The 18174-nt window shown below is 47.3% G+C and overlaps 2 protein-coding genes across 5 annotated transcripts; one reads left to right on the forward strand and one right to left on the reverse strand.

Annotated features, from left to right (window-relative positions):
• Nucleotides 1-1149: 1149 nt before the first annotated feature.
• On the forward strand, nucleotides 1150-7954 carry LOC309810167 (GTPase IMAP family member 5-like). The gene is made up of 3 exons (XM_082632002.1): nucleotides 1150-1447; nucleotides 5361-5409; nucleotides 6887-7954. The coding sequence occupies exons 1-3, from the start codon at nucleotides 1196-1198 to the stop codon at nucleotides 7771-7773; spliced, it is 1188 nt and encodes a 395-aa protein (XP_082488128.1). The 5' UTR covers nucleotides 1150-1195; the 3' UTR covers nucleotides 7774-7954.
• Nucleotides 7955-10718: 2764 nt separating this feature from the next.
• LOC309810173 (GTPase IMAP family member 5-like) lies at nucleotides 10719-17381 on the reverse strand. 4 transcript variants are annotated; one of them, XM_082632019.1, is made up of 5 exons: nucleotides 17272-17381; nucleotides 16763-16868; nucleotides 16182-16231; nucleotides 13125-13223; nucleotides 10719-12171 (listed from the first exon to the last, which is right to left on the reverse strand). In XM_082632019.1, the coding sequence occupies exons 4-5, from the start codon at nucleotides 13165-13167 to the stop codon at nucleotides 11291-11293; spliced, it is 924 nt and encodes a 307-aa protein (XP_082488145.1). In that variant the 5' UTR covers nucleotides 13168-13223; nucleotides 16182-16231; nucleotides 16763-16868; nucleotides 17272-17381; the 3' UTR covers nucleotides 10719-11290. The 4 variants fall into 4 exon arrangements, with proteins under 4 accessions (XP_082488145.1, XP_082488146.1, XP_082488143.1 ...); XM_082632020.1 differs by having other exon boundaries at nucleotides 13125-13173; nucleotides 16169-16231; XM_082632017.1 differs by lacking the exon at nucleotides 16182-16231 and having other exon boundaries at nucleotides 13125-13173.
• Nucleotides 17382-18174: the final 793 nt, after the last annotated feature.

The following is an 18174-nucleotide window of genomic DNA, read 5'->3' on the forward strand; positions in this document are numbered from 1 at the left end:
TGTCGGTGGCTTTGTTTGCAAATATTTTCTCCCATTCTGAGAGTTGTCTCTTCATTTTGTTTATGGGTTCCTTTGCTGGGCAAAAGCTTTTAAGTTTAATTAGGCCCCATTTGTTTATTTTTGTTTTTATTTTCATTACTCTAAGAGGTGGATCAAAAAATATCTTGCTGTGATTTATGTCAAAGAGTGTTCTGCCTGTGTTTTCCTCTAAGAGTTTTACAGTGTCCAGCCTTACATTTAGGCCTGTGATCCATTTTGAGTTTATTTTTGTGTATGGTGTTAGGTCTCTCTTTTTTTTTTTTTTTTTTTTTTTGGTGCCCTGGGAGCCTTCATCTGATAGTGGCAATGTTTGCCTTTTGTTATGCAACTGGATTTGCGTTTGTTTATTCCAGCAATAAAATATTTTGAGATTTTTTCTAAATTTGTCTTTTACTTCTTTTTTTTTTTTAAGTACTTGTCTTCCAAAATGATGTACTGTTTTGTTTTAATTATTATTTGGGGTCTTAATTCTTTTTATGCCTTACATTCAATCTCCTTCTCGGCCCAATTCTTATTTATTTTATATTTCCATTCACTCTTTACACCATTAATTTTAGGCACTCCTTTTTACTTTGGAAATAGCGTTAAATAGTGTATATCCTTTGATTTACTACCTCTGAAAACACCTAAGATCTATTCTTCCACATGCTAGCGCAATAGCTCATGGATACACTGAAGAGAACTGCTTACCACCCCTCAAATGTCACACACACACCCCCAAGAAGAGACACCCAACCCCAAGAAACAAAAGACAGGGGTAGTCACTCTCTGATTCCCAGCCCTGGGCAGTTTCTGGACAGGAGGGAGGCTCCACTCTAACCTGTTCTACATCTGGGCTCCAGCTTTGCACGAAGGTAGAGAAGTCCTCCTTCCTGAAAAGCCAGTGATTCTTTCTTGCGCCAAAGAAAATAACTAATTTTCTCAGTAGATCTCTTTGTAGGTGCTTTCACAGGGAGACTCAGATCAGCGTGGTCTGTGTTAGAGTGAGAGGTACTTGGACTCAACAACAGAGATGAAACGTGGATCTTCCGGGAATGGTGGCCGGAGAGCACCGCACGCCCGCGAAGGCAACAGGGGCCTTTAGCGACGGGGGAACAGGGGGGATGGGGCCGTGTTTTTCTCTTTCACCCTCCAAACATCACGTCTTAAAGAGGAAATGGGAGGGGGCGAGGCGCTCGCGGGCTCCGACAGGAAACATCCCATTAGGCGGGCAGCACGCTCTGAATTCGCTGCTCCCCGGTTTCCGCAGCAGCAGGTTCGCCTTATCCGGAGGGGGTGTCCCCAGCTGCGGGGACAGGGGCACACTCCGTTAGCCTTATTTTCCTTCTTGCCCTGTAGCCGGGCCCTGGAACCTTCGGCCACGCGCTCGCGCCGACCCGCCGGCACCCAGCCCGCAGCGCCGCGCCTGGTAAGGGGAACCCGGCGGGGGTCCCAGCGTCCTTGGTGGGGGCCCGGGGAGGGGGGTTCCTGGAGGCCGCGGTTGAGTCAGGGCTACTGATTTCTCGCGAGATCTGACACCGGTTACCATACTTCTGGGCTCTCCCGTCAGTGAAACGGGGCGCCGATGGTGAGCGTTATGGGCAACCGCGGATTCCCAGTGGGAGGGAAGCGGCTTCGGGAACCGCTCACCCCGCGTTCGCGGCCCACAGCTTTCCACAGCGTGGAGGTCTTTTCCGTCTAGTTGCCTACTTCTTAGCTCTTCTGACTTTCATAAGCTTCACGGGGTTTCATGTAGCTTCACTAAGATTCTCATCCCATTTGACAGATGAGAAAACTGAAACTCACCAGGTGCCCTAACTAGGTGGGGCGGACGTCTCCGTTTTAGCTGTTAACTCCCCCGGACCAGCCCCGCCCCACCCCTGACCAGCACCAGGCCCCTGAGAGGCCTGGGCACCGGGAATCTGTTCCTAGGGCTCCACAGCACAAGTACGGGATCATTATGGTCCCGCCCTCATTGAGCCACGTGCTCCAAACGACACCTCTCAGGGAACATTGTTCCATGGATCTTCTGAAAATCAGCCCATTCTCCCCCAATACCCCACACTTTTCCTACGACACGATGTCGAACTCGACCCTGTGGCAAACAGATTCCAGTGTGAACAGGAAGCAACCCTTTGTCTACTAAAGTTCCTGTGAGAGCCGCGTTATGAAATCACAATGCTAACCTCTGAAACAAGTGGCGCCAGGAAACGGGGTGGGGGGGGCGGGCAGAGGGCGAAGGAGAATATGAATCAGGCCGACGGAAAACATTGTTATCTTTCCTGAAACAGCATGAGAGAGCCTGCTTTCCACTGGTTAGATGAAGTAAGGTACCGTCAAGATAAAATCAGGTTCGCATAATGCACAAATCAGGAGCTACATTATGCTCATTGGCTTCAGCCTCCTACCTAAGCTACATCCTCCTGCTGTTCCTGTCAGATACTCTTATAATCTCTGCTCGCATACTGCCCGCGACTCTCATGATTCCTGATCCCACCTGGGGGAACATTAGGAGGGTTTTCCTTGTGGAGAAGAAATCTGCCTCCACTCCTGATTCTCCCACTTCTGTCTACTAGGTGATTGACACATGTCACATTCCTTCCGGTTTAGGTTGTTTCCCGATCTTTTCCTGGGCTTGATTCTGTCCTTTTAATATTCTATGACTCATTTTAGCATTCCATCAATATCCTTTCTGACAAGCCTCTGCACACTTTGTTATTTGTTAATACCTGTCCAAAAAAATCTACTGCTCGGTGGGACGTGTCTCCCCCGGCAGCCTGACCCACTCAGAAGACGGTTCAGGAGGACACTGCGCGCCTCTGCTAATGTAACCTGAACTTTGATTGGCTTTTGTGACAGCCACAGAGCTCCATTTGGGTCACACTGATCATCAAGTCATGGGAAAACACCAGATTGCTTTAAACTGAAATACTTCCATTCCGAGCAACTTCTGACCCCTACGATTTTATCTTTGAATAATCTTTTGTTTTAAAACGTGCACTCAAGATTTTGCAATACAGTTCTCTTTGTTAATTTTAGGGTAAGCTTCCAGCCTGTCTGCCTCAGTTTATTTCCTGACCATGGATGGCAGCATGGTATGTGGTGTTGCAAGAGGTTCAGTGACTTTATAATCTCTTTTCCTCCCTGATAAATCTAGGAGAATACACAGCGAAAATGAGCCATTTTTTGGTCTTAGCTCCATGGCAGTTGTGTGATCGTGCGCAGGTCAGTTGAGGCTCAGTTTCCTAATATTTTAATAGAAATTTTTAATACCTATCTTGATCACATCATAGAGAATTTAGGAGGACAATTAAAAGAATGGACATGAAAGAAACTTGAATAAATCCAAATGGCTGCACAGAGGATTATTACCATGGTGAAGTTCATCATCATCATTGTCACCACTGTCATCATTGTCTTTACCACATCGATATATTGATTCCAATGTATAGAAACTGTCATCTGAAGTAGAAAAGATGTCAGAGGATTTGAGCAGTTTTAGCAAAAGCTGGAGTATTATTTACCAGAGGCAAGGGCAGCATGTGGGAGAATGTGGTGAGGAAAATGCTCTTCTCTGGGCTTAAGGAAAGGAAAGTGGTGCAGAAGGAAAAGGAAAGGAAGGAAGGAAGTTGCCTTAATAAATTCTGAGAATGTGACAAGGGATGGTTTCCCTAATGAGGGCCATTTCTATTCTTCCCTACTGAGAGAATAGAAAAATGTGAAAAAGGTAGAAATAACAGAATCAACCTGAATAGCAAATAAACTATGAAAACCGTTTTGAATTCAATGTTACTCAATAAAATGAACCTTTAAACCAATTAAGACATCCTAATATATGCCCATCAGGGTGACCAAAAAATTAAAAATCTAATATCACCAAGCATAAGTGAAGATTTAGGGGATTCTCACCCATGGCTGCTCCCAGTATGACTTAGCACAAGCTTCTTGAAGTCATATTTGGCAGTATCTTCTCAGGTGGAAACTATATATCCCCGAGAAATCGTCCATGTGCACAAGGAGACGTGTACGGGGATTCTTCTGCAGCATTGTCTGTAGTAGCAGGCACGTATTTTGGCACTCCAAATGTCTGTTAATAAAGAGTTGGATAAAATGCTACATAAATAATGTCACTGACATAAAAGATTAAAATACCAAAAAGTACTATATAATTACCTATACATACACGTGTATCTCAGAATATTGGTTGCCTCTGAAGGGAAGAGGGAGAATGAGACGGGTTGGGGGGAGTCAAACAATAAATAAACGCAACTATATGTGTAATGTTTTAACTTTTTCAGTCAAACCGAACAGCAGCAGTAAAAATGCCAAGATACTTAGATCTGTTCGTTGCAAATAGTGGGCATGTGCTTCATTACTCTGTGTGTTTCTCCCCTTAAAATGTTTGTTTCGTAACTGCGTAATCTTGAAAACTGAATAAATAAAATACAGTCTCAGAGACCACCTTAACTCTAGTGGCACATGGCATGCCTGCCTTTTCTAGCACCAAGAAGAACGACACCATATTATGCCTCATCTGAATTTATCCCCATAGTTTTGCCAATTTCTGGTTCTATCTACTGGAATTTTTTTTAAGTGGTTATTGGGAGACCCACAAGGAAAGACATTTGGTTTGAAACTGAGCAGGAAACAAATTTATCTTGAATCTGTCCTGAATGTTGATTCTGTCCCGCAGTCATGGCGCCAGCTTCTCTCCACCAGCTGCTCAGAGGGGAGGGAGGGTGGTGGCCATACTCCTCCATCTTCTACTTCGTCCTCTCATGTCCGTCCTCACAGGAGCCCTGGATCCCCAGTTCCACGCTCCCATCGGAAGGGACATTGTACCTTCCTCTTTGCCACTGGGATATCCATCTGATACAAAGAGTTTCTGGGACTGGAAATGGCCAGTACTTCAAACAAACCAATGTCCTTTACAGCAAGGCAATTTCTATTCTCTAGTCTAGCAAGTTTGCTTACTTTGATTCCAATATTAATAGTAATAATAAAACAATTAAAAAATCCTGCTTCTCGTTCCATAGAAGAAGACTTTCTTTATTTCATGCCTTTTCCAGTGGAGGGGAGACAATCAACTGATTTGTTTTCAAACATTTCATGCTTTCCTATAGGATGAGGAAACAGCATTGTGTTCATATAACCTAGCATCACCTGGCTTGCTTAAAGTTATATATGGGTATTTGAAAGTAAAATATAAGTTAGAAAATTAGCAGTGGAAACAGCTCATCTAAGGATAATTATTCTTGGCTGTCTGAATTGGAGGTGTTCTCAGGCCTTACCAAGTCCCATATGGACACTTGCTTTTTATTCCTTTCCCTTTTTTATTCCAGAAGAGAATGGAAGGGCTTCAGAGGAGCAGATACGGGACTATGGCTGAAGGTAAGAAAGCCTCCAAATTCTCAAGAACTCTAGGCATCAGGGAAGAGTCACTATTTTCTCTCCTCCTCTCCCTCACCTCAAACACAGTGACAGAAAAGAAACCCAGTTATTTTCAACTGCAGAAGAAAAGGCAGCTATCATGTTCTTTATCTTCCCTACCATCATCACACCCACACACACCCGAGTTTGTGAAGCTCTCCCCTGTGCCCTGATGTATGGGAAATGAGGAAATGAAACTTCAAGTCAGAAGTCAGGGGATTTGGAAACGAACTGTGAAAATGATAACCTTCCCTGCGTGCACTCAACTGAAAAGAGGAAAAATTCCCCATAAAGATTTAGTAATCGTGTTTGCTAAAAAAAAAAAAAAAAAAAAAAATCCAGAATACTTAAGAAAGGGAAGAACCAACACAGAGTAAAAGGAAGAACAATAACAGATTTTGGAGACTAAAATGAACTTAATCCATTTGAGCTCATAAGAACTCCAGAAATCCTTGGATTCTCACTCTCTTCATCTCTTCAAGATTTTAGCTCTTGATGCAGGGTCACCCTCAACAACACCACTTTTGTTCTAATTTCCTGTAATTCTATCAGTCAAATTGACGCTATTTCCAACACATGTATTTCTTATACATGATGGTCTTATCATCTCTTCTTCAGCCACCGATCCAGGGTCATCTGTCAGACTCCATCCTTGACTTTAACGACAAGCCTTCTGTAGGCTCATGTTCAAACATCCAACTCCCCACCCAAAAAGAGGAAACCCAGGGACATTCAGCTGGTCCTCAATGGTAGTTCCTTTACCCCCAAGGTTTAGATGAATGTGATGAGCAGTCTGTGTGCCTGGGAATTAATTGGTGGGTGAAAAAGAGGTGATAATAGTTTCTGATTTATGACTACTCCTCATCTGCCTCTTTCTAATCTCACGTTTATTTAGCATGAAACTGGGCTAAGCACCATCCCTGAAAAAGCACAGGGACCAGCTTTCTGAAAGCTGTATTTTCCCTGGTCCTGATGAAGTCCTTGGAGCATCCTTCATTAGTGTAGCAGTTCTTACTCTTGGCTATGGGTCCAAGTTCGGGCTCCCAGTGTGGGCTTCCTGCCATTCAAGAGTCGCCTAAAGTTGTATGCAAACATTTGTATGTATTTAAATATCACTATTTGGCAGGGAAAGAGGTCCATAGCTTTCATGAGATACCATGAAAGGTCCGTGACCTACAACTCTTAAGAATCACTGACTTTACCAACAAGGACCTACTGTAGAGCACAGGGAACTCTGCTTAATATTCTGAAATAACCTAAATGGGAATAGAATTTGAAAAAGAATAGATACATGTCTATGTATAGCGTAATCATTTTGCTGCACACCTGAAGCTAACACAACATTGTTAATAAACTCCAAGATAAAATAAAAAATTTTTTAAATCACTGACTTAGTAAAACACGAAAAACTCTTTTTTTTTTTTTTTTTTTTGTTTAGGCGGGATAGAGCATCAGCGGTTTGCAACCTCTTCCTCATTGCGGATCATCCTGGTGGGCAAAACAGGCAGCGGGAGAAGTGCCACTGGGAACAGCATCCTCTGCCAGCCGGTGTTTGAGTCCAGGCTGGGGGCCCAGTCGGTGACCAGGAAGTGTCAGGGGGCAACGGGCACGTGGAACGGGAGGAGCGTCCTGGTGGTGGACACGCCCCCCATCTTTGAGGCGAGGGCCCAGGACCAAGAGGTGTACGAGAGCATCGGGGACTGCTACCTGCTCTCGGCCCCGGGGCCTCACGTGCTGCTGCTGGTGACCCAGCTGGGGCACTTCACAGAGCAGGACGTGGTGGCCGTGACCAGGGTGAAGGAGGTCTTTGGGGCGAGAGCCCTGAGACACACGGTCCTCCTCTTCACCCGCAAGGAGGACTTCGCGGACGGATCCTTGCATGACTACGTAGCAAACACAAACAACGTCAGGCTGAGGGGCCTGGTCCGGGAGTGCGGGCAGAGGTACTGCGCCTTCAACAACCAGGCCTCCGGGGACGAGCAGAGGAAGCAGCTGGCCGAGCTGATGGCCGTGGTCGAGGGGCTGGAGAGGGAGCACCAGGGCGCCTACCTCAGCAACGACCTCTTCTTTGATGCACAGCGGCTCCAGCAGGGCTGGGGCGACCCCCATGGAGAAGGTCACGTGCGCTACCTGGCCAAGGTGCGGTCGCATGTTGCAAAGCAAAAGCAAGACCTTAGAGAGGCCCAGAGAGACGGTGCCTTCAAGGCGCTCCTCCGAGTCAAAAACTGGATCATTTCTCACATGGGAAAATTTGCTGTTTTTGTTATATGCTTTTTGAGTTTTCTCGCCATTTTAAGTAGCTTGTGTAGCACTCACGAATTGTAAGCATTTTCAGATGATACCTGCCAGCAGCTTCCATTTTTCAGAGTCAGTATCTTTGTCTATGTTGATAAGGAACTTTATTTGCTTTTCATATAGTTTCATTTTCAATTTCCCTTCCTTTCATCAGACACACCATCCATTTTCTTCAGCTGCATTTTAGGTAAATAAAATCCAAAGGAAAATCCCCTTTTTTGTTTTGTTAAAAATGGTGAAAGCAAATAATAAACTAACTGGATACAGTCATGAAATATTAGGGAGCTTGCAGGAAGGAAAGTGAGTGGACTGTCAATCCTGTGTGAGCATCTCACCTCTGTGACCTACTTTTTGCAGCCTTGCTGTTGAGGAGAGAAACATTATATTAAAAGATGCTAGTGGAATTCCTTATTTTATTCAGAAACGTACTCTGACTTCCTTGTAGGCTGTGGGGAAAAAAAAAAAAGCCCCCCCCCCCCAAGAGAGAAAGATGAGGACGTTTTGGCGGGGGGCGGGGGTGGTCTCTGGGGCCTGAAGAGGCTGAGGGGAAAGGAGGAGGGGCCTGGGGGTGAGAGGGAAGGAGAGCACGGGGTCTGTGCAGTCAGCGCCTGGGAAATTAAGGAACTGGAATTTGTTAGAGCGGGGCTTGGCAAGGGCCAGACTGTAAGGGTAGTATTTTAGGCTTAGCCGACTATCTGGTCTCCATTGCAGCCACTCAACTGTCCCCTTGCAACGCAAAAGCCGCGGTGGACAAGATGGAAGTGACAGGCGAGGCTGCATTCCCATACGACTTTATGAAATTTGAATTTCATGTACTTTTCATATGTGAAACATTTTACTTCTTTTGATTTCTTCACCCTTCAATAAATGAAAAAGCCCTTTTTTAGCTCACAGGTTATGCAAAACGGGCGGCAGCCTGGATTAGGTCTGCAGCCTGCGGTTAGCCGACCCCCGTCTTAGGAAGTTTTCCATCATGGGTGGAGCTGCGATGTAGTGGACCATCTTGAACCCCAAAGTCAGCACAATCGTGTGTGATACCTGTAGAAATTTGGGGTAAGGGTGGCGTTGCCCATTTCAGTGGTAGCAAAGAGAAGAGGGCAGACATTGGGGTGAAGTCTGAGTGGAAGTCACGAAGTCAGTGGAAACAGGAAATCCGATGGGGAGGGCCCTGTGCGGCCCCTCCGGACTTCTCCTTTGGGATAGCTGCTGCCCCCAACCCCTCCTTCGTACCCTGTAGGGGAGACCCGCAGTCGTCCCAGGCAGCCTGAGACTGGATGGGCAAGTGATGAATATGCTAGAGTGAATCTCAGGAACTCGACTGTGGTGCCCAAGCGTCATTCTCCAAACCTCCACTGGTACGAAGGTGTGTGTTGGTCTCTACAGCGCTACCCCATAACTGATTCCAATCTTGTGCAAGGGGTGCTAAGTCTGAGCTCCACCAACTCTTGAAACCCCGAGGAACTCTTGCGTTCTCAGACCAAGGACCCCCTCCTCAATGCAGTGTTTTCAAACGGTCCGACCTAACTTGGTCTCTCCCTTCCTTGACTTCATTCAGTCCGGCTCCACCAATACTTGTGTGGGCACTGAGTGTCACGCTCTATGCTCAGCGCGGTAGGGGGGTGAAGCATATAAAAATGGGTATGAGGGACATGCGTCAGCCAGAAGGAGGGGGCGGGCTCGGAGGGGGGGCGGGGGGCGGGGTTGGGGGTGGGCAGAGGCAGCCTAGCCAGGGTAGGGCTGGGCTTCTAGGAATGTGCCGGCCCCTCCCTCCCAGAACTCATTTCAGGAGGAGGGAGCTCACGCTCAAGGAGGGGAATGAGAATCCTGGTAGAAGGGTTGCAGGGAGGGACCTGGCTGGGCGGGGCCCTGGGCGTCACCCCCAGGGTTCAAGTGCTACCTCCCCGAGGCTTTTAAGCAAGTTAGGAGTTGTAGGAAGATCAGACTGCAGCAATGTGGCCATTGGACTAAATAAGTGTAAGCCTGAGAACAAAGGATAACATTCAGAAGAAAAGAATTCCATCTTGGCCATCAGAGTCTGCGCCATAACACGAGGCATGAGGAAGGAGAGGAGAGAACGCGGAGGGGCGACACCGACGGGGTGGAATTGACACAGTGTGGGCCTAGCAGCAAAGTCGGGAGGGAGCCAGGTTTCCGTCTTGCCGCCCTGGGACAGTGGCTCCCTGCACTGTCCCGGACCCTCAGAGGGAGAGTGGGCTGCGCAGAGGAAGGCAGACTTTGGATCTGGACATGCTGTCCTTGAAGCCCTCTGGGCTGGGCGGTCTCATCCTCCCTCCAGGGAAGGCATCCCTACCAGGCAGAAACTCGGCCCAAGAAAGCATTAGGGAGCAGGACTACAGGAGGACGGTCTCCCTCCAGGTGTGTAGATGGTCCATTCCCAGGCCTCCCCGCACCAAGAAGTCATCTCTTTCCCCAGGAGCAGCGTTGCCCAGTAACCCAGACGACATTCCACTTTTGTTGATTTCCAAGAGGAATAAAGCCGGAGGGTTGACCCAAGGATATTTTACAGCAGAGAAGGAGAAAGGGTTTTGCTCAATCTTTACTCACACATGAATGTTCGCCAAAGTAATTCCTTGGAAAGTGTTCAAATATGAGCTCTGTTTCTCCCTCAAAGGATAAAGGAAGCAGGGAAAAGACCCCCCTAGGGATCGTCCCATTTACTCGGCCCCCTCCTTTTGTCATTTCCAAAATAATACCACTCTAGGGATTTTTCACTTTCTTCAGGATTCAGTGAATGTCTACTCTAAGCAGGAAATTTAGCTGTAGAGGGAGGTCCTTCCTGATACTAGGAACAAGAAAAGAGAAATTCGTGTATTTAGTCTCGATTCACTTACTCACAGGAAGCATGAAAACAGGGAAGTTCTGATAGATTTAAGGATTTTTTTTTAAAGGATATGGAGAACTCTTCATTAGTTCAAAGGTTTTCAAATGCAGCTAAAAGAGACCCCAAACTCCAATAGCTTAAGCAATAAGGGAATTTATTGGCTGACATACTGGAAATCCAAAGACAGTGCAAGCTTCAAGGCGGTTGAGTCGGTGGCTCGGTTGACTCCATCGTTCTGCTTGGCTTCAACCTCAGGTCGGTAGCCACATGGCTGCTGTCATTCCAAGCATTACACTCAGGTCCAGCAATGCTCAGAGGAGGAAGAGACTGTCTCTCTATGGGGCTCTCTCCTGGGCAAGGAGAAACCTTCTGGCCCCACCTCTGCAGACTTTTTCTCACTTCCCATTGGCCTGAATTGGGTCTCAGGCCTATGCCTGAGCTGCTCACTACAAAGAAAATGAGATTGTATGTAGACCAGCCAGGTGTCCCTTGAACTGAGCCATTGTCATCTTCTTCTGAGGCACGTGGCTTCACCAAGGGACTGGTGGAGGCATGAACCAAGCCAGAAACCTACAAGGAAGATGGGAGCTGCGGAGATGACAAACCATGTCCTCTGCAGACCAACAGAATTTATTTCTGAAATGAACAATGAATCCTTGAGGTGATACTTTAGAAAAGGCTCTGACAAACAGATGAGACAGAGAATTAAAGGTGATACCAGATGATCAGCAGAATAAGAAAAAAAAGTAAGCTGCACCAAACAAGACAAACACAAAGAGCATCATGCACAACGATCCAGTTTTTGACTCGGAGGAGCGCCTTGAAGGCACCGTTTCTCTGGGCCTCTCTCAGGTCTTGCTTTTGCTTTGCAACATGCGACCGCACCTTGGCCAGGTAGCGCATGTGACCTTCTCCATGGGGGTCGCCCCAGCCCTGCTGGAGCTGCTGTGCATCAAAGAAGAGGTCGTTGCTGAGGTAGGCGCCCTGGTGCTCCCTCTCCAGCCCCTCGACCACGGCCATCAGCTCGGCCAGCTGCTTCCTCTGCTCGTCCCCGGAGGCCCGGTTGTTGAAGGCGCAGTACCTCTGCCCGCACACCCGGACCAGGCCCCTTAGCCTGACGTTGTCTGTGTTTGCTACGTAGTCATGCAAGGATCCGTCCGCGAAGTCCTCCTTGCGGGTGAAGAGGAGGACTGTGTGTCTCAGGGCTCTCGCCCCAAAGACCTCCTTCACCCTGGTCACGGCCACCACGTCCTGCTCTGTGAAGCGCCCCAGCTGGGTCACCAGCAGCAGCACGTGAGGCCCCGGGGCCGAGAGCAGGTAGCAGTCCCCGATGTTCTCGTACACCTCTTGGTCCTGGGCCCTCGCCTCAAAGATGGGGGGCGTGTCCACCACCAGGACGCTCCTCCCGTTCCACGTGCCTGTTGCCCGCTGACACTTCCTGGTCACCGACTGGGCCCCCAGCCTGGACTCAAACACTGGCTGGCAGAGGATGCTGTTCCCAGTGGCACTTTTCCCGCTGCCTGTTTTGCCCACTAGGATGATCCTCAACCAAAATGATCCTGGATTTAAGCTCTCTTCTCCTCCACCTGTCAGAGCACACAAAAAGTTAATGTGCCATTGCCATGGACTGAATGTGTCCCCCCCAATATCATATGCTGAAACCCTAATCGTCAATGTGATGGTATCTGGAAGTTGGGTTTTTGGGAAGTGCTGAGGTCTAGATGAGGGCGTGAGGATGGAACTCCATGATGGAATTAGCGTCCTTCTAAGAAAAGAAAGAGACTAGAACTCTCTTTACACCAGATGAGGACACAGCAACCAGGAAGTGGGTTCTCCCCAGACACCAGATCTACCACACCTCGACCTTGGACCTCCCAGCCTCCAGATCAGTGAGAAATAAACATTTGTTGATTACCACCCAGTCTGTGGTGTTTGTTTTAGCAGCCTGAACTAACAAAAAGAGTAATAAATGCCTTTTTAGGAGGAAGAGAAAGATAAAAAGGAAAAGACCTAGAAGAAATAGCATCCCTGGATCAATTAGGCTATCATACTCTCTTTTCCCACAACAGGGCTGGGCTCAGAGTAAATATTCTTACAGAGAATAAAGGGAAGTCATGCAGGGTTGGTGGAATAAATCATCCCATCTGGCCAAAGTCTTTAGGATCGCTCCTTTTGGGATGCTGAATTTTTCCACCCTTTCCAGAACATTCTCCCTATTCAGTTCCCACCCTGAAGGCCTTCTGATGCTCAGAGCTTCCTACAACCACGTAATTAATTGTTAGTCACATACTTTCAACTCCTCCCATCCCTGCCTGGTCTCTGTTTTACAAGTTGGCAGGGTTTTATCTGAAAAAACTTACCCTCACTAAGGAGAGCATGACAGCCAATAGCCTAATAAGTTCTATTTCTTGGGGGATATGCATTTTCTTTGTGTTGAGGTGACTCTAGTCTTGTACCTTTCACTACAGGTGGGAAGTTTGCTGACCCAATGCTGAGTTCATGGTCCCCAGGTGTTGTGCAGGGCTCCACCAGATCTTACCTTTGATGCAGGTGTCTTCTCCACCCTTCTGAAGCCCCTCCATTTTGTTCTAGATGGAAAACAGGCAGAGATTGTTCATACTGGAGTCGGATGTGACATCTGACACAAAACACCACGTTTTATAGATGAGGAGAGTGAAGGGAGAAAAAAACAACTACTGAGGGTCACACATAATTTAATGGATGAGCCGAGACTAGAACCCAGGGCTGCTGACCCTCAGCCGTTCTTGGCACTAGACTGGGCTTCCTCACAAAGAGTATACAGACGGTCCCAACACAAGAGCACCGCACGTGGTTTCCCACCACCTGTATTTAGCTACTAACAGGATGCACTGAAAACGTGCTGTCCACCCAGAAGACTAAATAAGGAAGTTGGTCATTTCCTGGCTCCCTGGCTCTCTGTCTTCAGGGTCTCAGTCGTGGCACCCAAAGTCAAGATTGCCTGGCAAAATTTCGCCTTGGGTAAACTCACAAAAGACGTTCTTCCCTAAGTTTCCATGGTGATGGTGGTAGAGAGGGTCACGAATCATCCCAGTTTGCCCAGGACTGAGAGGATCCCCTGATCAAAGGAACTTCAGTGTTGAAACTGGGAGAGTCCCAGGCAAACCAGGACGAGTTGGTCATGCCAGGAGTAGGAGATTGTCATGACCCCAGGTGGGCAGTGGGGTGGAGCATACATCCGGTAAACAGAGGGAAGACCTGATTTATTAGGCTCAGACCAGCTCTTATGTTACCAAAGATCTATGCTTCCATATTCTCAGCTCAGATAGTCTTTGACCAGTAGCTACCTCAGGGGCATCTCTCTCCAGTCCACTCCCCTTCTTTCATTGTCCCCCATATGCCTTTTTCTTGATCTTTGTCTTTCTTCCTACTTCCTACTTCCTGTGCTCAGTGAGTGGGGCCACTCAGGCCCCACCCAAGGATGACTACTCAAGCTTCACTATTGGGAAAGAACTTCACAACCCTTCCCAAAACTGCATCAGGACCTCACTGTGTGCAAAATTTTAGAGTATTTTCTAAGGCTCAGGAGTTAATGCTAAAGAATGAATCTTTAATTGTGGAATTTCAGCATCTAGGACAGGTGAACCAAAAAAAAATACTTTTTGGAATAAGTAGATTTCCTCCACGCTCCTTGGAATCACACTATATAGGATGTTATCTAGCCCCTCCACCTCTGAAACTGGCCACAGTGATTCCCTTTGAAGGAAAAATAATTTAATAAATAAATAACTTGGGAATTATTTTAATTTGAATGTCAAAATTCAGCTTCTATCAGACAGTTTCCCGGTAATATCTTGTCCTTTGTTCTAATGGTATTTTCAAGCCAAAAGAGAATTCTGCCTCAAGACTTCAATATCAGTTCCTGCCTGAGTTTCCAGCCTGCCAGTCTGCCCTACAAGTTTTGGACCTACCAGCCCCCATAATTGCGTGAGACAATCCTTCAAATAGATTTCTTCATACATACATCCTATTGGTTCTGTTTTTCTGGAGAAAACTGATACATCGATCCAGCTAATTCTGTTGAAATTTGGAGAAGGAGCAAACCTGAAAATAATTCTCATCTTTGGCTGGATCTTTTCAAGCACGAAGTCTATAGGGAGGATTTTTTTAAAGATGTGATTGCATAGCGGGTGGCAAATGGGGACACCGGTGTTTTTTAGATATCAGCTTATTTTCTGTGCTGATGATCTTGAAACCGACGTGCTCTGTTTTCTCATGTACTGCCCTTGGATCATCTTGAATGGTGGTCTCCAGAGAGGACCAGCAAGGAGGGGCTCCCAAGCATCTGAGGACACCAGGCTGGTACCAGGTAAGTGACTAGATGAATGTTAAAGGGCAGAGATGCTGAAAGAGCTGCAGAAAGGGGAGCTGGAGGGGGGCTGGAGCTGATATGCCTGGACTCAGAGAAACCAGGTAACACTGTCCACATCTTTTATATATGAGGAATACAGCAACGATGTGAAGCCACCTGCACCCAGGACTGTGGGTTGAAGGGATATCCGAGAGAGATGGCAACCCCTTCACGGTGTCTCCCAGCCAATTGGGAGTGCAGGCAGGACCAGAATGTGCCGCCTGCCCTGTGTGCTGGGAGAGATGTTCCCCTCTGGCTGCCCCTCAGACCCTCGGGAACGGGCCAAGCAGCGCTACTCACGTGATGTGTATGGCCAAGCGACTGGTAGCCAGCCATCTTGGAACAAGAATGAGAGGCTTAAATTGCTGCTCTCTCTGAGTCTAGCCTGAGCAGAAAGAGAAGTGAAAAAAGGGGCCCCTTCTCAAGAACCATCTTTCTCAATTATTTTTTGAGGATTTTTTTCCCCTCTCTAGTCCAAAAGGCCACACCTCTGGCCAGAAGGCTGCCACCAGGTCCCAGCTGCACACCCTCCCCTGCTCTGTCCCCTGCAGATCCCTGTGCCCTTGTTGCCACATTAGTCCCCTCCCGACATCACCATCATCGTGCTTCCTCCTGGCCGTCCACCTAGCTCCCTCATTGCAGAGCCATCATCCTTCCATTCATTCATTGAAAATGTTACTAAATACCTGGCTTTGCTAGACACTTCTCTCCCTACACTTGGAGGACGGTTGGATCAGTTTAGAGAACTGCTCCTTCCAAAGACAGGGAAAGAAGGTGATTCCTTGTACCACCCTTGGGAAGCCCCACTTCCTGCAACATCTCCACTGGGCAGGGCTGAAAGGAGCACGTGGGGACAGGAAAGGTAGAGGCACCCTTGGCAAAATTGTGAAATGGGCTGAAACTGGCCTGAAATGGGCCAAAACCCAGGCAGATTATCTCACTCTCATTTGCCAAAAGTATTCAGGATCTCCTCCCTACTGGCCCCACGGGAGAGGGTTGGAGAAGGTGACACGCTGATTAGGAATCATAAACAAGATGCCATGGTGAGACACTGTCACTGTCAAAGGGTGCCAGGCAGGGTAATCCTCCAGGAATAATGCCCTCATAACTCCATTCTGGTCAATGAGCAGGTTAAATCATTTTTCAAAACAATAAATTGTATGTCTTTCTCAGAAATAAAGCACATGTTTTACCCGAGCAGATCACCTTGGGTCCTGTTCCTGAAATCTTTTTCCCTCTTGAAAACAGAAACTTGCCTTCAAGTTGAGTGGTATATGCAATAGAAACAAGCAACAGACATCAAGTCAGATTAAAATCGCAAGGCAAGTTTTCAGCCTGTTCTTCAAAGGGCATCCTATGACTTCTGGGAGCAGGTTGCAGGGAGGAGGGTCAGACCATCCTCCCTTACCCAGCAACGTGCAGAGAACTCTATAGGTGCACCCAGATGTGGGTGCAGCAGCCACTAGGTGCATATGTGAATACACTTTTGCACAAACACGAGAAATAAGCAAGCTAGTATCACCAAAGGGCTACTCTCTGAGCTCATTCTGTTCAAAATTTTAGGTTCTGAAAAATATAGTACTAGTAATATTTTCTGTTTGCAGTTATTTGGGGCTTTAGGGTATGTAATTTCTGACCCCAATAATTTAGGAATAATGAAACTGAGGCTTAGAGAGATCAAGTGTGTAGACTGACACAGATTGTTACTGGGAGAACTGCAGTGAGAGGGAGAAGGAGAGGGAAGGAAGGAGAAAGAGAGAGGTAGAGAGATGCACAAGCCCTGTTACCTGGTAGGTCCTGGAAAGTTCTGCACGTTCTCAGACAATCTTGCTGCAATCTTCCCTCCTCTCCCAGGCAGCCTCTCTCATTGGCTTCTAGTCTCTTCACAAAAACCTAAGAGCAGGGGCAAATGAAAAAACCTGGCCACCAATTCTATCTGCCAGAGAGACAGAGAGAAAGACCGCGTCCCCCAGGGCAGGAAAAGGACAATGTGTGAGTTTCCTCGCCAACCTATCCTCAGAGAGTGACTCAAAAGCCCTCGGAGACGCCAGAGGAAGAGGGTTTTCTTTTTTGGCTTGGCTTGGTTTTGTTTTCTTTTTAATAACCGTTCCATTTCCTTCTCCCCACCGCATCTCTGTAAGGCTTTTGTGCAGAACAAGGTCTCTACCCGAGTTAGTCTGGAGACCCGGGGAAGCCAATGAACATCTGGGGCACAGCTGCATCCCAAACCAAGCATCCGCCGCCTTTCACTGGCCCACACTGGACCGACTCGCATCGCCCCATGCCGACCATTTACCTCTCCTGCATAAAGATAGCTTCTTATATGTCATTCCAGATAGCAGTGAAGGCTGAATTCAAGGCAGGCATCTTGCTTGAGACCTTCTATGGCTCTGGCCCCCTTGTTTCTCTGTCAAATGCCCTCTGCTCTCAAGTCACCCATGCTTTGACCTGAGGAGGAAACAAAGTTTAGTAGGTTTCTTCACCTAGGTGGACTTGCATTTCCACAGAAGCCAGGGACCCATCCGACCCCACCCATAGTGCGATTTAGGCAAAGTGACAGGCACTTAAGTGGGTAGGGGTGCCCTGGCGCCTCCCACTGCTCTGGTTAATGTTCTTCCTCTGCTTCTGTGCAAAGGCCCTGCTGGGGGCCCCTGGGTTGCAGGGGCTGAAGTGCCTCTCTGGAGACATTCTTACAGTGAAGGGGGCAGAGCTTGAACCATTACTTGCACATTTGGGTTCAGAACTGTAAGTTGAGAAACAGCTATAATCAGGACATTGAGCTACAAGTAACTCTTGGTTCTTTGCTTAGAGAGGAGGCATTTATAATGCAGATAACACCCACCTTTCACATTTGCAATGAAAGCCATGCCTGACTTGCAAAATATTCCCCCATATTGTTACTGTCATTTTAACTTTTCAAACAATTATAGCTGTTACACTGAATGAGGTGGATACATGCCCTCCTGCTGTAGAGGACAGAAAGGCATGCTTTTAACATACAGAAGACATTTTTTTCTCTTTGCTAGCTAGAAATCCCTCTGATATCTCATTTTAGTTGGTGGGGGTGGGTAGGGGAAAGAAGGTTAAAAGATCAACTCCTCTAAAACAAAAATAACTCTTTGTGCTAGACATTTATCAACTCTTAACTGGTTTATCGTGAATACTTTTATGCATGAAGTCAACTTATTCAGTCATCTCA

The sequence above is a fragment of the Mesoplodon mirus genome (assembly GCF_964341445.2).
Source record: "Mesoplodon mirus genome assembly, chromosome: 9".
NCBI lineage: Eukaryota > Metazoa > Chordata > Mammalia > Artiodactyla > Ziphiidae > Mesoplodon > Mesoplodon mirus.

Coding starts and splice junctions, on each gene's coding strand:
- LOC309810173 (XM_082632017.1), bottom strand. CDS start 13,167: ATGGAGGGGCTTCAGAAGGGTGGAGAAGACACCTGCATCAAAG. Junction 12,172..13,124: donor AGAAGACACCTGCATCAAAG/GTAAGATCTGGT, acceptor GTGCTCTGACAG/GTGGAGGAGAAGAGAGCTTA.
- LOC309810167 (XM_082632002.1), top strand. CDS start 1,196: ATGGGAGGGGGCGAGGCGCTCGCGGGCTCCGACAGGAAACATCCCATT. Junction 1,448..5,360: donor AGCCCGCAGCGCCGCGCCTG/GTAAGGGGAACC, acceptor TTTTTATTCCAG/AAGAGAATGGAAGGGCTTCA. Junction 5,410..6,886: donor ATACGGGACTATGGCTGAAG/GTAAGAAAGCCT, acceptor TTTTTTGTTTAG/GCGGGATAGAGCATCAGCGG.